At 70.4% G+C, this 16,822-nt stretch overlaps 2 protein-coding genes across 2 annotated transcripts in view; one reads left to right on the top strand and one right to left on the bottom strand.

Annotated features, from left to right (window-relative positions):
- Positions 1–2,124: 2,124 nt before the first annotated feature.
- On the top strand, positions 2,125–3,596 carry GJD3 (gap junction protein delta 3). The gene is made up of 2 exons (XM_040536914.1): positions 2,125–2,321; positions 2,654–3,596. Exon 2 carries the CDS (start codon positions 2,661–2,663, stop codon positions 3,375–3,377), a length of 717 nt encoding a protein of 238 aa, XP_040392848.1. The 5' UTR covers positions 2,125–2,321; positions 2,654–2,660; the 3' UTR covers positions 3,378–3,596.
- Positions 3,597–4,273: 677 nt separating this feature from the next.
- The window catches only part of RARA (retinoic acid receptor alpha), a 22,388-nt gene continuing 9,839 nt past the window's right edge, over positions 4,274–16,822 (bottom strand). Inside the window, exons 3-9 of the mRNA XM_040536813.1 lie at positions 8,127–8,275; positions 7,820–7,961; positions 6,662–6,822; positions 6,356–6,532; positions 5,990–6,194; positions 5,539–5,697; positions 4,274–5,038 (exon numbers count right to left, since the gene is read on the bottom strand). Coding sequence (XP_040392747.1) covers positions 4,827–5,038; positions 5,539–5,697; positions 5,990–6,194; positions 6,356–6,532; positions 6,662–6,822; positions 7,820–7,961; positions 8,127–8,275 — 1,205 coding nt within the window. The 3' untranslated portion in view covers positions 4,274–4,826. The remainder of the gene's footprint in view (positions 5,039–5,538; positions 5,698–5,989; positions 6,195–6,355; positions 6,533–6,661; positions 6,823–7,819; positions 7,962–8,126; positions 8,276–16,822) is intronic.

Genomic DNA, 16,822 nt, shown 5'->3' with positions numbered 1-16,822 from the left:
CATCAGCACCTGCACCTAACCTCTTGTCATCGGCAAATCTGGAGTCATGCTGTCACCCGCGGCAAGGAGCTGCGTGCAATGCATGGCTCTGACCAGAAAGGAGGTGAGGGAGGTGCTGCTGAGGAGCTGCAGCGTGGCCTTGTCCCCAGCGGGACGGTGATGTGCTGCTGCCAACCGCTGTGGCGGGGCAGGTGGTGACGGTGCACTCGGATTGCAGCAGGCACCACTTCTGCTTCCCCCTGGGGTGCCTGCGGGGAGCTGCTGCTTCTGCTCCCTGGGTGCTGCTGGCTGGAAGCCCCTTGTCCAGGAACCCTACGGGAGCAGGGCCAGGGGTCTCCCCCCCCCCCTTTCCCCCTCCAGCTGCTGCACCCTGCCAAGCGCGATGCCTCCGGCAGGCTCAGGTGCTGCCCAGGCTCCTTCCAGCCCGTCCCTCACCGGGATGCTGCGGCTTTGCAAAGCCTCTGACCACCGCCTTGGCTCTGCAGCTGAGGTTTTTCAAGTGAAAAATTCACGGCAGTGCCCAAGTGGCTGGGCCGGGGCTCAGCAGCAGAGCCCGAGTGCCGCAGGTTCTGCTCCTGGGAGGCGCCGGTGCTGCTGCAGGTGAGCCCGGGCTGAAGTTTCGGAAACGCTCGGTGCTCCAGAGCTGTTTTTTGCTGTCGAGGGCTGTGCTCGCTCCGAACAGGCTCTCTGGGTGGGAGCACGAGCACGGCAGGATTTACAGCCCCCCCTCCATGCCATGCACCCCCAGTGGGCTCTGTTCCAGCTGAGGCTGGCTGTGGGCACACAGCGCAGCGCCTCGCGTGCGTTCTGCCACGGCGGGCGGGGAGGAAGCAGGCGCTGGGTGCCTTGCGGTGAGCAGTAGCTTGCACCCTGCGAGGTGGGGACGAGGGCTCCAAATCCACCAGCGGAGAGCACGGCCACGGCCCCAGCCTCATGCAGCCCTGCAGAAAGGAGCATCCACAACGGTCCCCGCAGCGGGAGGAATTGGGGTCACTAACGAAGCCGGGGGAAACGAACTGTGCTGCCCCTGCATCGCCAACAGGCTGGCAGCCCTGCAGCATTCGTGCACCTGGCTCAGCTGCCTGGGAGCCACCAGCCCTCCTGGGGTCCCCGGGTCCCACTTGTCCATGCTCAGCACCCTGAGAGCATCGTGCACAAGGCTGAAATAGGGGCTCTGTGGGGCTGCCATCACACAGGTCACCGGTGGTGGCTCCTGGGCTGGCACCAAGGGACTAGGGACCGTGTGCCGTGCCGCCCGCATTGCCCCACATCCCACACAGGTGATTCATGGACCAAGGGGGTGCTGCTGGTGCAGGAGCAGCTGCCAAACCCGGAACCCTCCCCGTCTCCACCAGCCACCGAGCAGCCGCTGGGTGCGGGGCACCATCGATGCCACCGAGGTGCTTTGCTGGAACCCAGTCAAGTGTGGAAAGCGCTGTCAGATTTTCCACTGCCGGGCTCTGGAGAGCGTCTCCGGCGCGTCCCCACCGAGGGGCTGTGCTATTTACGGCTCCTTGCTGCAAGGATCGGGCGCACAGCAAACGGCGAGGCTGCAGCTGGGCAGCTCGGGGCTGTCTCTGTAGCTGCTCCGGTAACCCTGGCATCACCCCAAATGTGTACAGAGAGCTGTGCACGTGCACAAATCTTGTTGTGCACCATCGTGTCTGTGCCGGGATGGGCTCCATTGCAAAAATGTCCTTTTTGGGGTGGGGAGGAGGGTCCGGGGATGCTGAGCGCTGTGTACAGGACTCTGCGGTCACTGACCCACCAAAGGGCCCCCCCAAGGGGCGAGGGGGTCCCCAAGGTGATGTGCGTCAGCCTGGGCTCTGCTGCTCTTGCTGGAAGTGGAAACTGAGGCACAGGGGAAGGATGTGGCTGCCCCTTGGGCACGGCAGCGACTGGCCCAGCTGCTGCACCCTGGCCTGGGTGGGGAGGCGATCCCAGCACCAGGGAGTGGGGGGCTTTTTTTTGGGGGGGGGGGCTCATTGCAGCAAATCAGCACCTTGGCATTTGGGGTGCCCAAAGCACAGGGGATTTTCTGCGTGGAGGAAGCCACTGCCCCCCCGCACCATGCTGCACCCCAGGCAGCTGCCATCCACCTTTTGTCCTTGGGGCCCCCCCCCCGCCAGCAGAACCGAGCCCTTCCCTCCCCTCCGGGCGCCCCTGCGGCCGCTCTGTCTCTTTAAAAGGACTCCAGGCGTGGCTGCGGGGCTGTCATCCTGTCCCCGCTGGACCAGGGACCGGACAGCCCCGGACAGCCGCGCTGGCACGCTGTGGGCAAGTGGGGACCGCAGCCACCACGGGGACCGCAGCCTCCGCAGGTACCAGGGCTGACCCTGTTGGGTTGGGGGGGGGGGGAGGCGGCTCACAGAAAGAGGGGGGGAACAAGGGATGGGGACCCCATAGTCCTGACCCTACTGGTGTCCTTGTCCCCATCGCTGCGGGAGCGAGCAAAAGCTTGGGGACATTTGTGACACGAGTGGGCTGGCACCGGCCGAGCACCCTGCTGAGGGCTGGAGGCTCAATGGTGCCTTCAGGGAGGGCGGTGAGCCCGCCCCCCCCCCCCCCGGGGGAGGCTGCGTGCCCGCTGGGGTCCATCCCCATGGGCACGGTGCCCCCTTTCCTTTCCCCGGTGCTGACCCCGGTCCCGCAGCGCGGCCATGGGCGAGTGGGGCTTCCTGAGCTCGCTGCTGGACGCGGTGCAGGAGCATTCGCCCATGGTGGGCCGCTTCTGGCTGGTGGTGATGCTCCTCTTCCGCATCCTGGTCCTGGCCACCGTGGGCAGCGACGTCTTCGAGGACGAGCAGGAGGAGTTCGTCTGCAACACGCAGCAGCCGGGCTGCAAGCCGGTGTGCTACGACGCCGCCTTCCCCATCTCCCACTACCGCTTCCTCGTCTTCCACGTCGTCGTGCTCTCGGCGCCCGCCGCCCTCTTCGTCATCTTCGCCGTGCACCAAGCGGCCAAGCCGGGGCGCGGGGGTCCCCCGGGGCAGCGCGCCCGTCGCCTGCAGGCTTTCTACGTGGGCAGCGTGGTGGCACGCATCGCGGCCGAGCTGGCCTTCCTGCTGGGGCAGGCGCTGCTCTACGGCTTCAGGGTGCAGCCCCTCTTCGTCTGCCGCAGCCGGCCCTGCCCGCACCGCGTCGACTGCTTCGTCTCCCGCCCCACCGAGAAAACCGTCTTCATCCACTTCTACTTCGTGGTGGGCCTGGTGTCGGCGCTGCTCAGCCTGGCCGAGCTCGCCCACCTCCTGCGCAAGAGCCGCGCGCCCCGAGCCGCCTGCTGCCCCCGGCCGGGGGAGCGGGCACCGGCCCCCGGGCAGCCGGCGGGGGCCGCGGAGGAGCCGTGCCCCCCGCCACGAGGAGCCCTGGCCGTGTAGCCGGGGGCTGCCATCGCTGGCGTGAGTTGAGGCCGTTCTCAGCCCGGCCTCGTTGCGCTCTCTGGGGAGGTGAGACGGGGGGGAAGTGGCCGCGCCGTGCCCCGGTGCCCCCCTGGTTCCTGTTGTGGGCGGCGGATGGGCCTCACCCGGCGGCTGCTGGAAAGAAAAACGGACAAAAAGGAAAACAAACAGGTCCTATCCCCGCGTGGTGGTGGGGACACCCCCTGCTGCCACACCCCCCCCCCCCCCCCCCCCCCCCCCCCCCAATATCCAATATCCCAAACTCCTGCTCAGGCCACAAGCCACGAGCATGCTGGGGCTGGCCCCTGGCACTGGGGGGTGGGGAGGGGCAGGCATGGCTTTGTGGGTGCTGGTGGGACCCCCCCCCCCCCCCAAAGGCCTTCCCCAGCCCAAATTTTGGGGACAGCCAGAGCCAGGGAGGGCAGATGGCCCCCCACCCCCCCACCCTACCCCAAAGCGAGGCCACATCAGGACTGTGCCTCCCCCTCCCTGTCCCCATACCCCCACCCGGTACCCCCACAGCAAGAACGAGCCGGGCGCTAGAATAAATAAACTTTATTCTGGAGCCAGTCCCCCCCCATCCCCATGTCCTCCCCGTGCCGGCCGGGCCGGGCCCCGCTCCCCGCGGGTGCAAGGACCCCCCAGCCCCCGCCCCGCCGTGGTGGGGGGGGGGGGGGGGGGGCCAGGGCAGGGGCCCACCCGGCACCCCCTGACTCTAAAACCACTAAAATCTCAACAACAACAACAAAAAAAAAAATTAATAATAATAAATCGTGTGCCCCCCCCCCCCCCCCGCCCCCCCGCCCCCCACCCCGGCAGCACCCGCCGTGCCCCCTCCACCTGCACAGGCCTAAAAACCCCTCCAAACTTTTACAAAGGTTTTAAAACGTATTTATAGATATTTATAGATATTTATATATATATACTTTGCTTTCTTTCTCTTTTAAATGACTCTGCTTCCTCGGCGTGCGGGGTCTGGCCGGGTCCTCCCCGCCAGACTGGGACGGGACGGGGCGGTGGCTCTGTGGTCGCGATCCCGTTTGTGCTGGTGCTGGTGGGGCCGGGGGCGGGGGGGGGGGTCCCGGGGGCCGTGGCCAAGCCCGGGGAGGGGGGGGGGAGGATCCCCATGCCCCTGAAATGTAACTCAACCGAAGCACTGCGCAGCCCCTCCCCCCCCCCCCCCCGGGGCTGGGGAGGGCCAGGGGTGGGCGCTGCTCCCCGCTGGGTCCGGTCCGGCTGGGGAAAAGAGTGTGTGTGTGGGGGGGAGTCCCGGGGCTGTTCCGGCTTGGGGGGGGGGGGGGGGGGCTGCGAGGAGTCCGCCCCCACTGGGGGGGCTGCAGCCAGAGCCGGGGAGCTGGGCCCCCCCCCGCTCGCACCCTCAAATTGTGCCGGCGGCCGGGCTCTGTCCTGGTGCGCGCCGGGCGCGGGTCACGGCGAGTGCGTGGCCGGGCTGCTGCGGTTGGAGCTGGGCGAGAGGCTGGGGCTGCAGCTGCCCGGGGGGGGCCCCAGGCTGCCTGCGCGGGGGCTGCCCGGTTGCCCCCCCAGCGTGTCCATGCCCTCTGAGTTCTCCAGCATCTCCTGGATGAGGGGCGGCATCGACCCGGGGATCTCCATCTTCAGCGTGATCACCCGCTCGGCGCCTGCGGGACGATGGGTGGGGGTCAGGGGGGTGGGGGGGGGGGGCACCCCCCCCCCCCAAACTGGGACCCCCAAACCAGCACCTCTGAATGGGCACCCCCCCCCCCAGATCTGCAACCCCAGTCTGGCACCCCCAAACTGGAACCCCAAAACTGACACCCCTGAACCAGCACCCCCAAAACAGTAACCCTAAACCGGCACCTCCAAAGTGGTACCTCTGAATAGGCACCCCTAAACTGCCACCCCCATACTGGCACCCCCCCAAAATAGCAACTCCAAACCAGCACCCCCCATGGTGGCACCCCCATACCGCTCCTCTCCCCCATCAGCAGCCCCAGGGCAGAAGGGACATGGGGACACGTCCCCCACCATCCCCAGAGGATGCTGTGGGGGGACCCTGGATGATGCTGTGCCCTGGGGAAGGTGCTGAGCCCCAGGGATGCTCCCCCCGCCCCGGGGATGCCGAGCCCCAGCTGGGTGCTGCCGAATCCCCGGCGCTCACCCTTGGCGCTGATGCTGCGGAGATCGGTGATCTTCATCAGCATCTTGGGGAACATGTGGGGCTTGTTGGGCCTCCTCTTCCTCACGTAGATCTTCAGCGCCTCCAGCAGCGGCTCCTGCAGCTTGTCCACTTTGTCGGGCTGCTCCAGGTCCTGGCGGTCTGGGTGGGGGGGGTGGGGTGGGGGGTGGAGCAGCGGTTACGGGGGGCCCGCCCGTGTCCTGTTGTGCCCCCCCCGCCCACGCAGGGGGTCCGGATGTGGCCCAGCTCCCCCAGCAGGCTGGCAAAGGGCACCGAGGGGTTTTTCCAGGTCAGCAATTTGGGGAGGGGGCAGGCACGGGGCGGGGGGGGGCTGGCTTGTTTCCGTAGGGTCTCTCCGGCGAAGCTTTGGGGCTGGGGGCACAGTGGGCACCCCCACAGCCCCCCCCCCCCCCCCCCCCGGCGTGGCACCCACCTCCGCAGATGAGGCAGATGGCGCTGAGCAGCCCCGTCTCGGCGTCGTCCATCTCGAGGGGCAGCAGCTGGTTGGCGAAGGCGAAGACGAGGTCGGTGAGGGGCCCGAAGCCGGCGTTGTGCATCTGCGTGCGGTTCAGCGTCAGCCCGTCCGAGAAGGTCATGGTGTCCTGCTCCGGGGTGTAGCGCGTGCAGATCCGCAGGATCTGGTGGGGAGGGGGGGGTGGGGTGGGGGTGGGGGGCGGGTTCGGGGAGGAGGACCCGGACGGGAAGTTGGGGAGGGGGGAGGGGGGGGGGGGGGGCTCAGCACCTCGCGGGCACCGCGCGCGCTCCCGCCGGCGGCCCCGCTCCCCGTCCCCGCTCTCACCAGGATGTCGAGGCAGGCGGCTTTGAGGAGGGTGATCTGGTCGGCGATGGTGAGCGTGGTGAAGCCGGGGAGCTGCTTGGCGAACTCCACCGTCTTGATGATGCACTTGGTGGACAGCTCGCTGAACTTGTCCCACAGGTCGATGTCCAGGGACACCCGCTGCTCCGAGCTGTTGTTCTGCGGGACCGCCGCGGGGAGGTGAGGGGGGGGGGGGGGGGGGCTACCTAAGGCGGGGGTGTCCCCGCTCCCCCAGACCACCCCCCACCCCCCACCCCCAAGACCCCGTGGTGGCACGCCGGCACTCACCGTAGTGTATTTGCCGAGCTGGCAGAGGGCGGGGAAGGTCTCCTGGTGGGCTTTGCGCACCTTCTCGACGAGCTCCTCCACCTCGGGCGTGATGATGTAGCTCTCCGAGCACTCCGCCTTGGGCACGTCCTTCTTCTTCTTGTTCCTGTCGTTGCGGACGGCTGCGGGGACGGATTTTAGGGTCAGCGCCACCCGGACCCAGCCCCGGGACCACCCCCCCCCCCCCCTCACCGCCGGATCCGCCGCCCGCCCGCCGGATCCGCCGCGCTGACAAATGGCCAGCGGCACGCGGCTTCACTTAAAAAAAAATATTAAAAATTAAAAGAATAAAAGGCCTGGAGTCATTAGGAGGCGATTAGGGGCGACACCGCATCCGTCAGGCGGGCGGGGGGGGGGGAGCTGCCGGGGACGGGGGCGATCGCTCACGGCCGCGCGGCGAAATCCAATAAAGCGGAGAGGAGAGGAGAGCGCGGGGGTAACCGGGGAGGGAGAATCGCAGCCGTGACGCCGCGTTCATCACCGCAGGCAGCTGGTGGGGGACGGGGGGACCCCTGTAGGTGCCGTTGGAGCCCCCCCGGGGTGCTGCCCCCCAAGCCCAGCAGTGCCCCCAGCCCCAGCTGGGGGTCCCCCAGCGGCACACAGACGGGGCAGGGCTCTGGGGGCGTCCACGGGGGGGGGCCAGGCGTGGCAGCTGTGCCCCCCCCTCCCCACACCGCCAGCATCGCCCCCCATTTATTACCCCCCCCCCCCAATGCTGCGGTGCGTGGGGGGTGCAGCCGGGCACCATGACAACTGGCACGCAGACGCCAGGAGGCCGCATCGGCGTCATTTATCTCTGACATCATCCATCACGCGTCGCCCGGGCAACGGGCAGGCGCTGACACAGCCCCCGGGGGCTCCCCCCGGCCCCCCCCCCCCCCCAACATCCCTCGCTGGTTGGGGGTGGGGGCCGGGGGGGGGCACCAAGGGGGCGGCTGGGATTGCCGACGGCACACAGGGGACTCCGGGTTGCATCCAAGAGGGGGATCACCCCATCCCAGTTCCTGGCCCCATTCCAGTCCCCATCCCTTTCCCAGTCCCAGTCCCCATCCCCATCCCAGTCCCCGTCCCCATCCCAGTCCCCGTCCCCGCCCCCACCCCGTCCCGCCCCGCACTCACACTCCTTGGACATGCCGACTTCGAAGCACTTCTGCAGGCGGCAGTACTGGCACCGGTTGCGCGTCACCTTGTTGATGATGCAGTTCTTGTCCCGGTGGCACGTGTACACCATGTTCTTCTGGATGCTGCGGCGGAAGAAGCCCTGGGGACCCCCGCAAGGCCCGGTCAGCGCCCGGCGGCACGGCACACGGCACGGCACACGGCACGGCACGGCACATGGCACAGTGCATGGCACGACACATGGCACGGCATGGCACGGCATGGCACGGCATGGCACGGCGCCCCCCCAGGACAGCCGGATGCTCACCTTGCAGCCCTCGCAGGCGCTCACGCCGTAGTGGTACCCCGAGGACTTGTCCTGGCAGACAAAGCAGGGCTTGTAGATGCGCGGCAGGGGCGGCGGCGAGGGCGGGCTGGGCACGATCTCCTCCGAGCTGGTGCTCTGCGTCTCCACGGCTGCGGGGAAGGAGAAACGCTCAGGAAACGGGGACCCCCAAGCGGGGAACCCCCCCCCGAGAGAACCCTGCTGTGCCCCCGCCACGCTGGCCGGCCGTGGGGATGGGTCGCCGGGGGCCTCCCCAGCTCGGCACGGGGCCGGCGGGGAGAGGAGGTGAGCTGGGTGAAGATGCAACTTGACATTTCCAGGCCACGGAGAGCCGATGTGGAATTCAGTCAGACAAAAAAAAAAAAAAAAAGAAAAAAAGAAAAAAGGGAAAGAAAAAAAAAAAAAGAGAGAGAGAAAAACCACATCCCAGGAGCCCCCCGCGCCGCTTTGATCGCGTCTGCAGGGAGCGCGGCAGCCTCGCGGCCCACCCCCCCCGCCCCGCGCGGGAGGGGCCCGGCGCCGCACACTCGCTCGCACGTGCGGGCACGCACGCGTGCAGGGCCCGGGGGCCCCAGGCGTCGCCCACCGTTGGGAAGGGGGCTGGCGGCACGGCCCCCCCCCCCCCCCCCCCCCCCCCCAGGATGGGACAGCACCGTCCTCGTCCCTACAGCCCCCGTGTGCTGCATCAGCCCCGGCCAGCGCCCGGCTGCATCCGCAAAAGCTTCGTGGCATGCGCCCCATCCCCTTGTGCACCCCCGGGACCCCCCCGAAGCCCCCCGGCCGCTGCCGCCGGGGCGGCCAGGCACGGGTTAAGCGCTCCCCGGCTCCTCAGGATGTTTGCGAATGTTTTTCTTAAGGCCGAGCCAAGTGAACCAGTCAGACAGGATATTAAAGGCCGGGCCCGGCGGGGGAGCCCAGCCCCGCGCCCCAGCCCCAGCCGCTGCGCCCCACAAAGGGCCCCGCGGCACCGGGGATCGCCCGCCGGCACCGGGCGGTGCGGGACGGGGCCCGGCGCCACGTGGAACCGGTGTGTGTGTGTGGGGGTCGTGGGAAGTGTTGGGGGGGGGGGGGGGGGGGGCTGCACCCCAATGCCACAGATTGGTGGGAAGAGCAAGGGCGGGGGGGGGGGGGTCCCCGTCCCCAGCGCGGACCCAAAAGCGGGGTCCTGCTGGGTGCCGGCTGTGCCGGCGGCACGGGGCGCGCAATGAAGGTCGGGGGCACACGCGGCACCGAGGCCAAGGGGGGGGGGGGGCACAAATGGGGACGAAGCCACCCACAAAGCCAGCGGCCCCCCCCCCCCCCCCCTTCCACGGCACGGCCCGACCTGGCTGCCGAGGACACGGGGACGGTGCCAGCACCACGGGGACGGTGCCAGCACCGCAGCGCCGGGGCGGATCACGGCTTCCCCCGGCGCTGGTCTGGGGGGGGCCCCACGGGGGCCAGGGGCTGGGTTCCTGGGGGGGCGGGGGGTGGGGGGCAATACATGGCTGCGGGGCCAGGGCCGAGCTTTGCGGGCGGCAGGGAATAAATCCCCGCTGCCACTCGAGGGAGCGGAGCCATTAAGGTGACGGCGCGAGCGGCGTCCATAATTTATCGCCTCTTTTCTATAATTTAAGAACTTCCTCGCGCACAGCCGCGCTCGCAAAATGCCGATCTGACACGGTTCTGATGTGCTGCGTGCAGGGGAAGGGAAGGGGGGGGGCGAGGGGGGGGGGCCCCTGTCCCTGTGTGTCCCCTCCCCAGCGCTGCGGGAATCCCCGGCTACCGCCGCCACCCGCAACGGGGACACGGCAGTGCCACCAGGGAGGGGACCACGTGCCCCAGGGACCCTCATTGTGGTGTCAGGCCTTGAAGGGGGGGGGGGGCAGAGCAAAAAAAAATACCCCCCCCCCCCAAAGGTGCTGAGCGTGCAGGATGGGTGCAAACCCCCCCAGCTTACTCCCACGGGGGTGGGTGCATGCAACCAGGAGGGGCTGCTGGGGACACCGGGCATGTTCCCCCCACCCCCGCCGCCCCCTCCTGAGCAGGGGGGGGGCCCCGGCCCCCCCAGCACCAGTAGGAGAGGAAGCGGCCCCAGCTGCACGCCAGATGCTGCAGCTCCCGAGCATCCCCGGGTGGGCGAAGGCGCCCGCCTCCGCCCCGCGGCCCCGACCGGCCGCACGCCTGCCGCTTCCTGCCCCGCCGGCCCCGGGGGCACCCCGACACCCCCGCCCCGACACCCCCCCACCCCGACACCCCCGCCCCAAGCATGGGAAAGCGCCCGCGGGGCCGCGTGCCGGGGAAGGGACGTGGGCGTCGGGGCTGCCACCCGACGGATGGACAGACGGACGGACATCGCGCCCCTGGTGCAGATGGGGAGGGGGTGCGGGTGTCCGGAGGGGGGCACCCGTTGGGGTACGGGGACAGAGCACAATAAGGGGGGGGGGGTTTAGGAGGGGGGGGGGGGGTCTTCCTGGGTGCTCCCGACCCTGTGCCATGTGGATGAGCCCCAAACCGAGGGGCCCAGTGGGCGCCCGCCCAGGCTCTCTGCAGATAAGGATCCCGCATGCCCCGAATTCCTGCGCCTCTGCGGGAGCGACGAGGATGGGGGGGGGGGAATGGGGGTGGGAAGGAGCAGGAGCTGCAGGGTGCCCAGCCCCGGGCACCGCCACCCCACGTGGGGCCCACTTCACCCAGCAACCCCCCCCCCCCCCCCCCCCCAGCGCCGGGGTGCTGGGGTGCCCCCCACCCCGACTCACCCATCCGCTGCGCCCCGCGCCGGCCGCGTGCCGCCGGCCACCCCGGCTCACACGAGGTGACGGCGGGGCCACCCCACGCCCGTGGGACCCTGCAAACCCCCCCAGCAGGACACGGCCCCACGTAAGCCCGAGGTGCCCCCCCCGCGGGCTCCCCGCCGCCCCGGGGGAACCGCCTCGTGCCTCAGTTTCCCCGCCAGCGCCACGGCCCCGCCGCGAGCGCCCCGTGCCAACCCGACGGCGTCCCGGCGGGCAGGGCAGCGCCGGCACCGGGCCAGCAGCCGGCACCTCGGGGCCAACCCCGCCGGGCTGAGCCCAGCCCGAGCCCCAACCCCATCCCTGGGGAAACTGAGGCACGGCACGGCCGCCCCCCCCTTAATCCCCCCCCCCCCCCGGCACCACCGCGGGCTGGGGACACCTCGGCGTGACGTAGGGAACGGGGCGTTCGGCCAGGGATCCCGGCCAGCGCCCGCCGCCCACGCGCCCGCCGGGTCACGGTCACGGTGACCAGAGCCCAGAGGTGCCCCCGGTGCCGGTAGCAGCCACGGGGGGGGCACCGCAGCCTCCCGGTGCTGCCGGCACGGGCACGAGCCGCGGCCGCCCTGGCCTCGCAGAACCAGGGGGGACGGAGGGGACGGGACCCCCGTCAGCGGGATCAGGGCACGGCACCGGAGCCGGGGACACCCTGCGTGCTCCGGGGGGGGGCCCGAAGGCAGCCCCCCCAGCCCAGCACACGCGTGCTGGGAGCCCCCCGCGCCCCGGCCCCCGCGGCAGCCCCGGCTGCAGACAAAGGCCCCTCGCGCCGCGCTCGCTGCCGATAAGAGCGGAAAGGTCGAGCGGCCCCGAGACAATGGGGTCAGCGATATGGGGGGGGGGGGGGGGGGGGGGGGGGCACAGCCAACGGACCCCCCCCCCGCCTCTGCACCCCGCATGGCACCGGGTGCTGCTGCAGGGAGGGCAAACCGGCGGCATGGAGAGGGGCGCGCTGTCCTATTTCTCCCCCCCACCCCCCTCACGGGACCGAAGCAGCCCCCCCCCTCCCGGCCCCACTGCCCTTATCGGGGGGGGGGGGGGGGGGGGGGGGTGAAAGTCCCGCGGAGCACAGCAGGACTTTTCCCCGAGCCGTTATCGCCAGGCATGGCGCCGGGCCAGGGCGGCTGGGAGAGCTTCTGGGGGGGGGGCACCATGGGGCCCCCCTCCCAGCCCACCATAGCACCCCCCCCCCCAGCCCCAGCAGCACCCTCGCACACGTGCTGGGGACACAAAGCAAAGCTGGCTGAAAAAAGCAGCCCCCCCCCCCCCCCCAAAGGACACAGGGGGGCTGTGCCCCCCCCCCCCCAGGACCCCCCTCTCCCGTTTCAGCCCCACGCAGGGCACGGCAGCGGGGTCAGCCGGGCCTCTGGGCAGGGAGACCCCCAACCCCTTGCTGGGCTGGGGGGGGGGGGGGGGGGGAGGCAAGGAGTGTGTGGGGGGGGTCCCCGCAGCCGGGCGCAGCGCCCCGCTTCCACCGCCGGATTTAGGGGGGGAACGAAAATCCCGGGGGCGGGGGGGGGGGGGGGGCCGCGCTGCTGCCGGGGGCCCCCGCTCATGGGAAGGGCTGGCGGGGGGGCCCCAGCTCTGGCCCCCCCCCCCTCCCCTCACCCGGCCCCAGCCCCACGGGCCCAGCGCTCCCCGAAATAGGGCAAGGGTTGTTTATGGCCGAGCCGGCGGCATCTGTGCACCCACCCTGCGCTCAGCACCCATCGCTCAGCACCCACCCTGCGCTCAGCACCCATCCTGTGCCCAGCACCCATCGCTCAGCACCCACCGCCCTGCTCCCGGCACCCATTCCAGCCCCCAGCCCAGCACCCTTCCCGTGCTCAGCACCCAGCACCTCGTGCTGCGCTCAGCACCCCGTGCACAGCCCCCAGCCCACCAAGCCCCCCCCCCCCCCCAGCACCTATCCTGGCCCCCCCAGCACCCCCTCGGCCCCCCCCCCCCCGATTCTCAGGACCCCCTCCCCATCTCCAGCAACCCCCAGGGCCGGGGGGGGGGAGGATCCCGGCGGGGGGGGGGGGGGGTGTCCCGGGGCGGGGGGGATGTCCCGGGGGGGGTTCCCCGGCGGGGGGGTCGCGGTACCTACAGCGGCCGGAGCTGCTCCAGGGGGGGGCGCGGCGCGGAGCCCCCCGTGGCGCGGGGGGGCCGCTGTCCGGCAGGAGGCAGCCCCGGGCCGGGCCGTAGAAATCCATGCGGAGGAAGGGGCCGGGGGGGGGGGGGCAGCCCCGCCACCTCCGCTCCCTCGTACATGGCCCGGGGAGGAGGGGGGGGGGGGGGCGCCCAAAGGGCCCCCCCCCCTCCCCTTCCCCCAGCTCTCCCGGCGGGAGGGGGGGGGGGGGAGCGTCCCCGGGTCGCTCAGAGCCCCCCCCCGGGCCGAGCGGGCCCCCGGGGCGCCCCGCGCCGCGCTGCCACCATGGCCCCCCCCGGGGCGCAACCGGGGGAGCTGGGGGGGGGCACCCGGAGCCCGGCGGAGCGCGGTGTGCGCCCTGCGCGCACGGCCGGGGGAGGAGAGGGAGGAGGAGGAGGAGGAGGAGGAGGAAGGGGAGGGGGAGGGGAGGGGAGGAGGAGGAGGAGGAGGAGGAGGAGGAGGAGGAAGGCGCAGCCCCGCCGGCTCTGCGGCTCCGGTCCCTCCCGAGCCGCCTCCCCCCAGCCTTAACCCGCTGCGCGCCGCGGGGCTGCCCTGCCTCCTCCTCTTCCTCCTCTTCCTCCCTGTCCTCTCCTTCCTCCTCTTCTCCTCCTCCTCCTCCTCTCCTTTCTCCCCTTCCTCCTCCTCTTCTTCCTCCCCTTCCTCCTCCTCTTCTTCCTCCCCTTCCTCCCTCCTTCCTCCTCCTCCTCTTCCTCCCCTTCCTCTTCTTCCTCCTCCTCCTCTCCTTCCTCCCCTTCCTCCTCCTCTTCTTCCTCCCCTTCCTCCCTCCTTCTTCCTCCTCCTCTTCCTCCCCTTCCTCTTCTTCCTCCTCCTCCTCTCCTTTCTCCCCTTCCTCCTCCTCTTCTTCCTCCCCTTCCTCCCTCCTTCCTCCTCCTCCTCTTCCTCCCCTTCTTCTTCCTCCTCCTCCTCTCCTTCCTCCCCTTCCTCCCCCCCCTCCTCCTCTCCTTCCTCCCCTTTCTCCTTCTCTTCTTCCCCCCCTCCCCTTCCTCCCCCTCTTCTTCCTCCCCTTCGTCCCCCTCCTCTTCCTCCCCTTCCTCCTCTTCTTCCTCCCCCCCCCCCCCCCCCCACCTCCTCTTCCTCCCCCCCCAGCCCCACCGCGCACGGGGCCCCGGGGGCAGCCCGGGACAACGACGGGGAGGGGGGGGGGGGGCGGGGGGGCCCGGGGGGGGCCGTGCGGCTGCGGGGCTGGGCCGGGGGCTGCCGGGGCTGATTTGCCTAATGGCATGCGGCTGAACTGCGCCTGAACCCGCCGGGAAGGGCTCACCTCGGCCTGACCCCCGGCCCCCTGCACGCGTGTGTGCGTGTGTGTGCGTGCACACGTGTGTGTCTGTGCACGCGTGAAGGTGGACACGCGTGTTCGTGCTCCTGCCGCACAGCTGAAGGGGGTGCGTGTGCGTTCCTGCAGCACACGGGGCACAGCGTGCACACACGTGTGCGCTCCTGCAGCACACAGGACACACCTTGCACACACGTGTGCATTCCTGCAGCACACAGGACACACCTTGTACACACGTGTGCGCTCCTGCAGCACACAGGACACACCTTGCACACACGTGTGCATTCCTGCAGCACACAGGACACACCTTGTACACACGTGTGCACTCCTGCAGCACACAGGGCACACCGTGCACACACAGGTACATTCCTGCAGCTCATGGGACACGCTGTGCACACGCACGTGTGAATTCCTGCAGCACACAAGGCACACTGTGCACACACACACACATGCAGTCCTGCAGTTCATGGGATGCACCGTGCACACACGTGTGCATTCCTGCAGCACACAGGGCACACCGTGTACACACGTGTGCGCTCCTGCAGCACACAGGGCACACCATGTGCACGCCTTGCACGCACACACACGTCCCCAGCAATGACCAGCAGCACACACGCACATATTTTTGTGCACGCGTGTCCTTGCCGTGTGCCTGTGTGTGTGTGCACACCCCAACCACACACACGTGTGTGCACGAGCTGCATGGGCACAGTGCAGCCCCCCCCCCCCCCCCCCCCCCGAAACAGGGGCTGCCCTGCACAGCCTGGCCAGCTCGGCCGCCCCACGGACACACGGACAGGGACAGAGCACAGACAGACGGCTGGCACCAGCCCCCCCCGCCCTCCCCAAAAGGCTTGGGGGGGGGTCCCCTCAGACCCTGCCCCCCCCGCCAGGTCCGCTCTGCCCCACCCCTTCTCCCACCATGCTGCCAAAGCACCAGGACACCGGGGGGGGGGGGCCCCCAGGACACTGAGAGGCTCCCCCCCAAGCTCTGTCCAAGCACCCAGGGCCGGGGGGACACACGCGCGTGCAAGGCCGGACCCTCACGGGCACCGCCGCCGCACACCGCCCACACGCAGCAAGTGCGACCGTGCGTGTGCACGTGTGTGAGCGCCCACGTGCACGGCCCACGGGCAGCCCCCCCGCGCACCCCCCCCCCCCCCCAGCCCAGGCAGCAAGTGAGCAGCCGGGGCTTTTCTTGTGAGCCTGCCCGCCCCCCCCCCCCGAGAAGGGGGGAAAAGGCTGGGGGGGGGGGGGGGGGGGTGGAAAAAGAGAGCGAATGAGAAAAAAAGCCCGGAGGCGTGTGTGTGTGTCTGTGCGAGAGTGAGCTCGGCAGCGGCCGTGCTTAGCCAGCAGGTTTGGGAACAAAAGCCCAGCGCTGCTCCAACTTCCTGCAGCGAGCGTGACAAATGGCTGCTGGGCTCGGCCGCGCCGCGCACAACGGGGCTGCCACGGCCGGGAGGCGGCCGGCGGCACCGCAACCACGGCACGGCCACGGCACGGCCACGGCGCGGCCACGGCGCGGCCACGGCACGGCCACGGCGCAAACCACGGCACCGCCACGGCGCAGCCACGGTGCAACCACGGCACGGCCACGGCAAAACCACGGCGCGGCCACGGCACCGCACAGCTTGGGGCCACGGTGCAGCCACGGCACCGCACGGCGCGGCCACGGCACGGCCATGGCACGGCCACGGCGCGGCCACAGCACGGCCACGGTCCCAGCACCGCCGCCCCCGCAGCGCCACGCACGCCCACGGCCCCCCCGCCGGGCAGCGCTTCCCATCCCGCTCCGGCGGCAACAGAAGGAATGGCAGATCATTAAAAAAAAAGAAATAATAATAATAAAAAAATAAAGCCGTGATGCAGAAGCCGGGAGGAACTGGGTGAGGGGGGCGCCCGCACGCAACCCCGCGGGGCCAGCGGGATGGGGGCGCCCCCCTGGCACTTACTGGGACCCCCCCCCCCTCCCCATGGCCCTGGGGCTTTGGGGAGGGCAGGATGCGGCCGGGAGCACGGCGGAGACCCAAATCCCACGGGGGACCCCCCCCAAATCCCACGGGGAGCCCCCAAATCCCACGGGGGGGGGGGGGGGGTGAACACGTGGGGCCCCCACCCCATACCCACAGCGGTCACTCTGGCTCACACCCAGACCCTGTGCGAGCTTCGGGACGTGGACCCACCCCCCCCCCAGCCCCCCCACAACACCCCCCCTCCTCCCAGCCAGGCTGGGGGTCCCCAGCCCCTTTCCCTTCCTCACCGCCCCCAAGCAGCACCTGGGGGCCCCCCACCCCCCCAGCTGCCCGCCCCCTTCAAAAGACCCCATTTATCCCCTTCAGCGGCTTTTTGAGCGCGGCGCATTCCCGGGCGGCCCCCCCCCGGCCCGCCCGTGACAGTGATAGAAAACCCTGCTCCTTAATGGGCTTTCCCAGGCGCCGCGCCGAGCCCCCATCCATCTTCCCGGCCTGGGGAAAAAGGGGGGGGG

Source organism: Cygnus olor, chromosome 25 (assembly GCF_009769625.2).
Source record: "Cygnus olor isolate bCygOlo1 chromosome 25, bCygOlo1.pri.v2, whole genome shotgun sequence".
Taxonomy (NCBI): Eukaryota; Metazoa; Chordata; class Aves; order Anseriformes; family Anatidae; genus Cygnus; species Cygnus olor.
Note: the sequence above shows the minus strand (reverse complement) of the source record. Positions and strands in the feature narration are given on the sequence as shown.

Excerpts from the sequence above, each read along its gene's own strand:
- GJD3 (XM_040536914.1), top strand. The coding sequence starts at position 2,661 with ATGGGCGAGTGGGGCTTCCTGAGCTCGCTGCTGGACGCGGTGCAGGAG.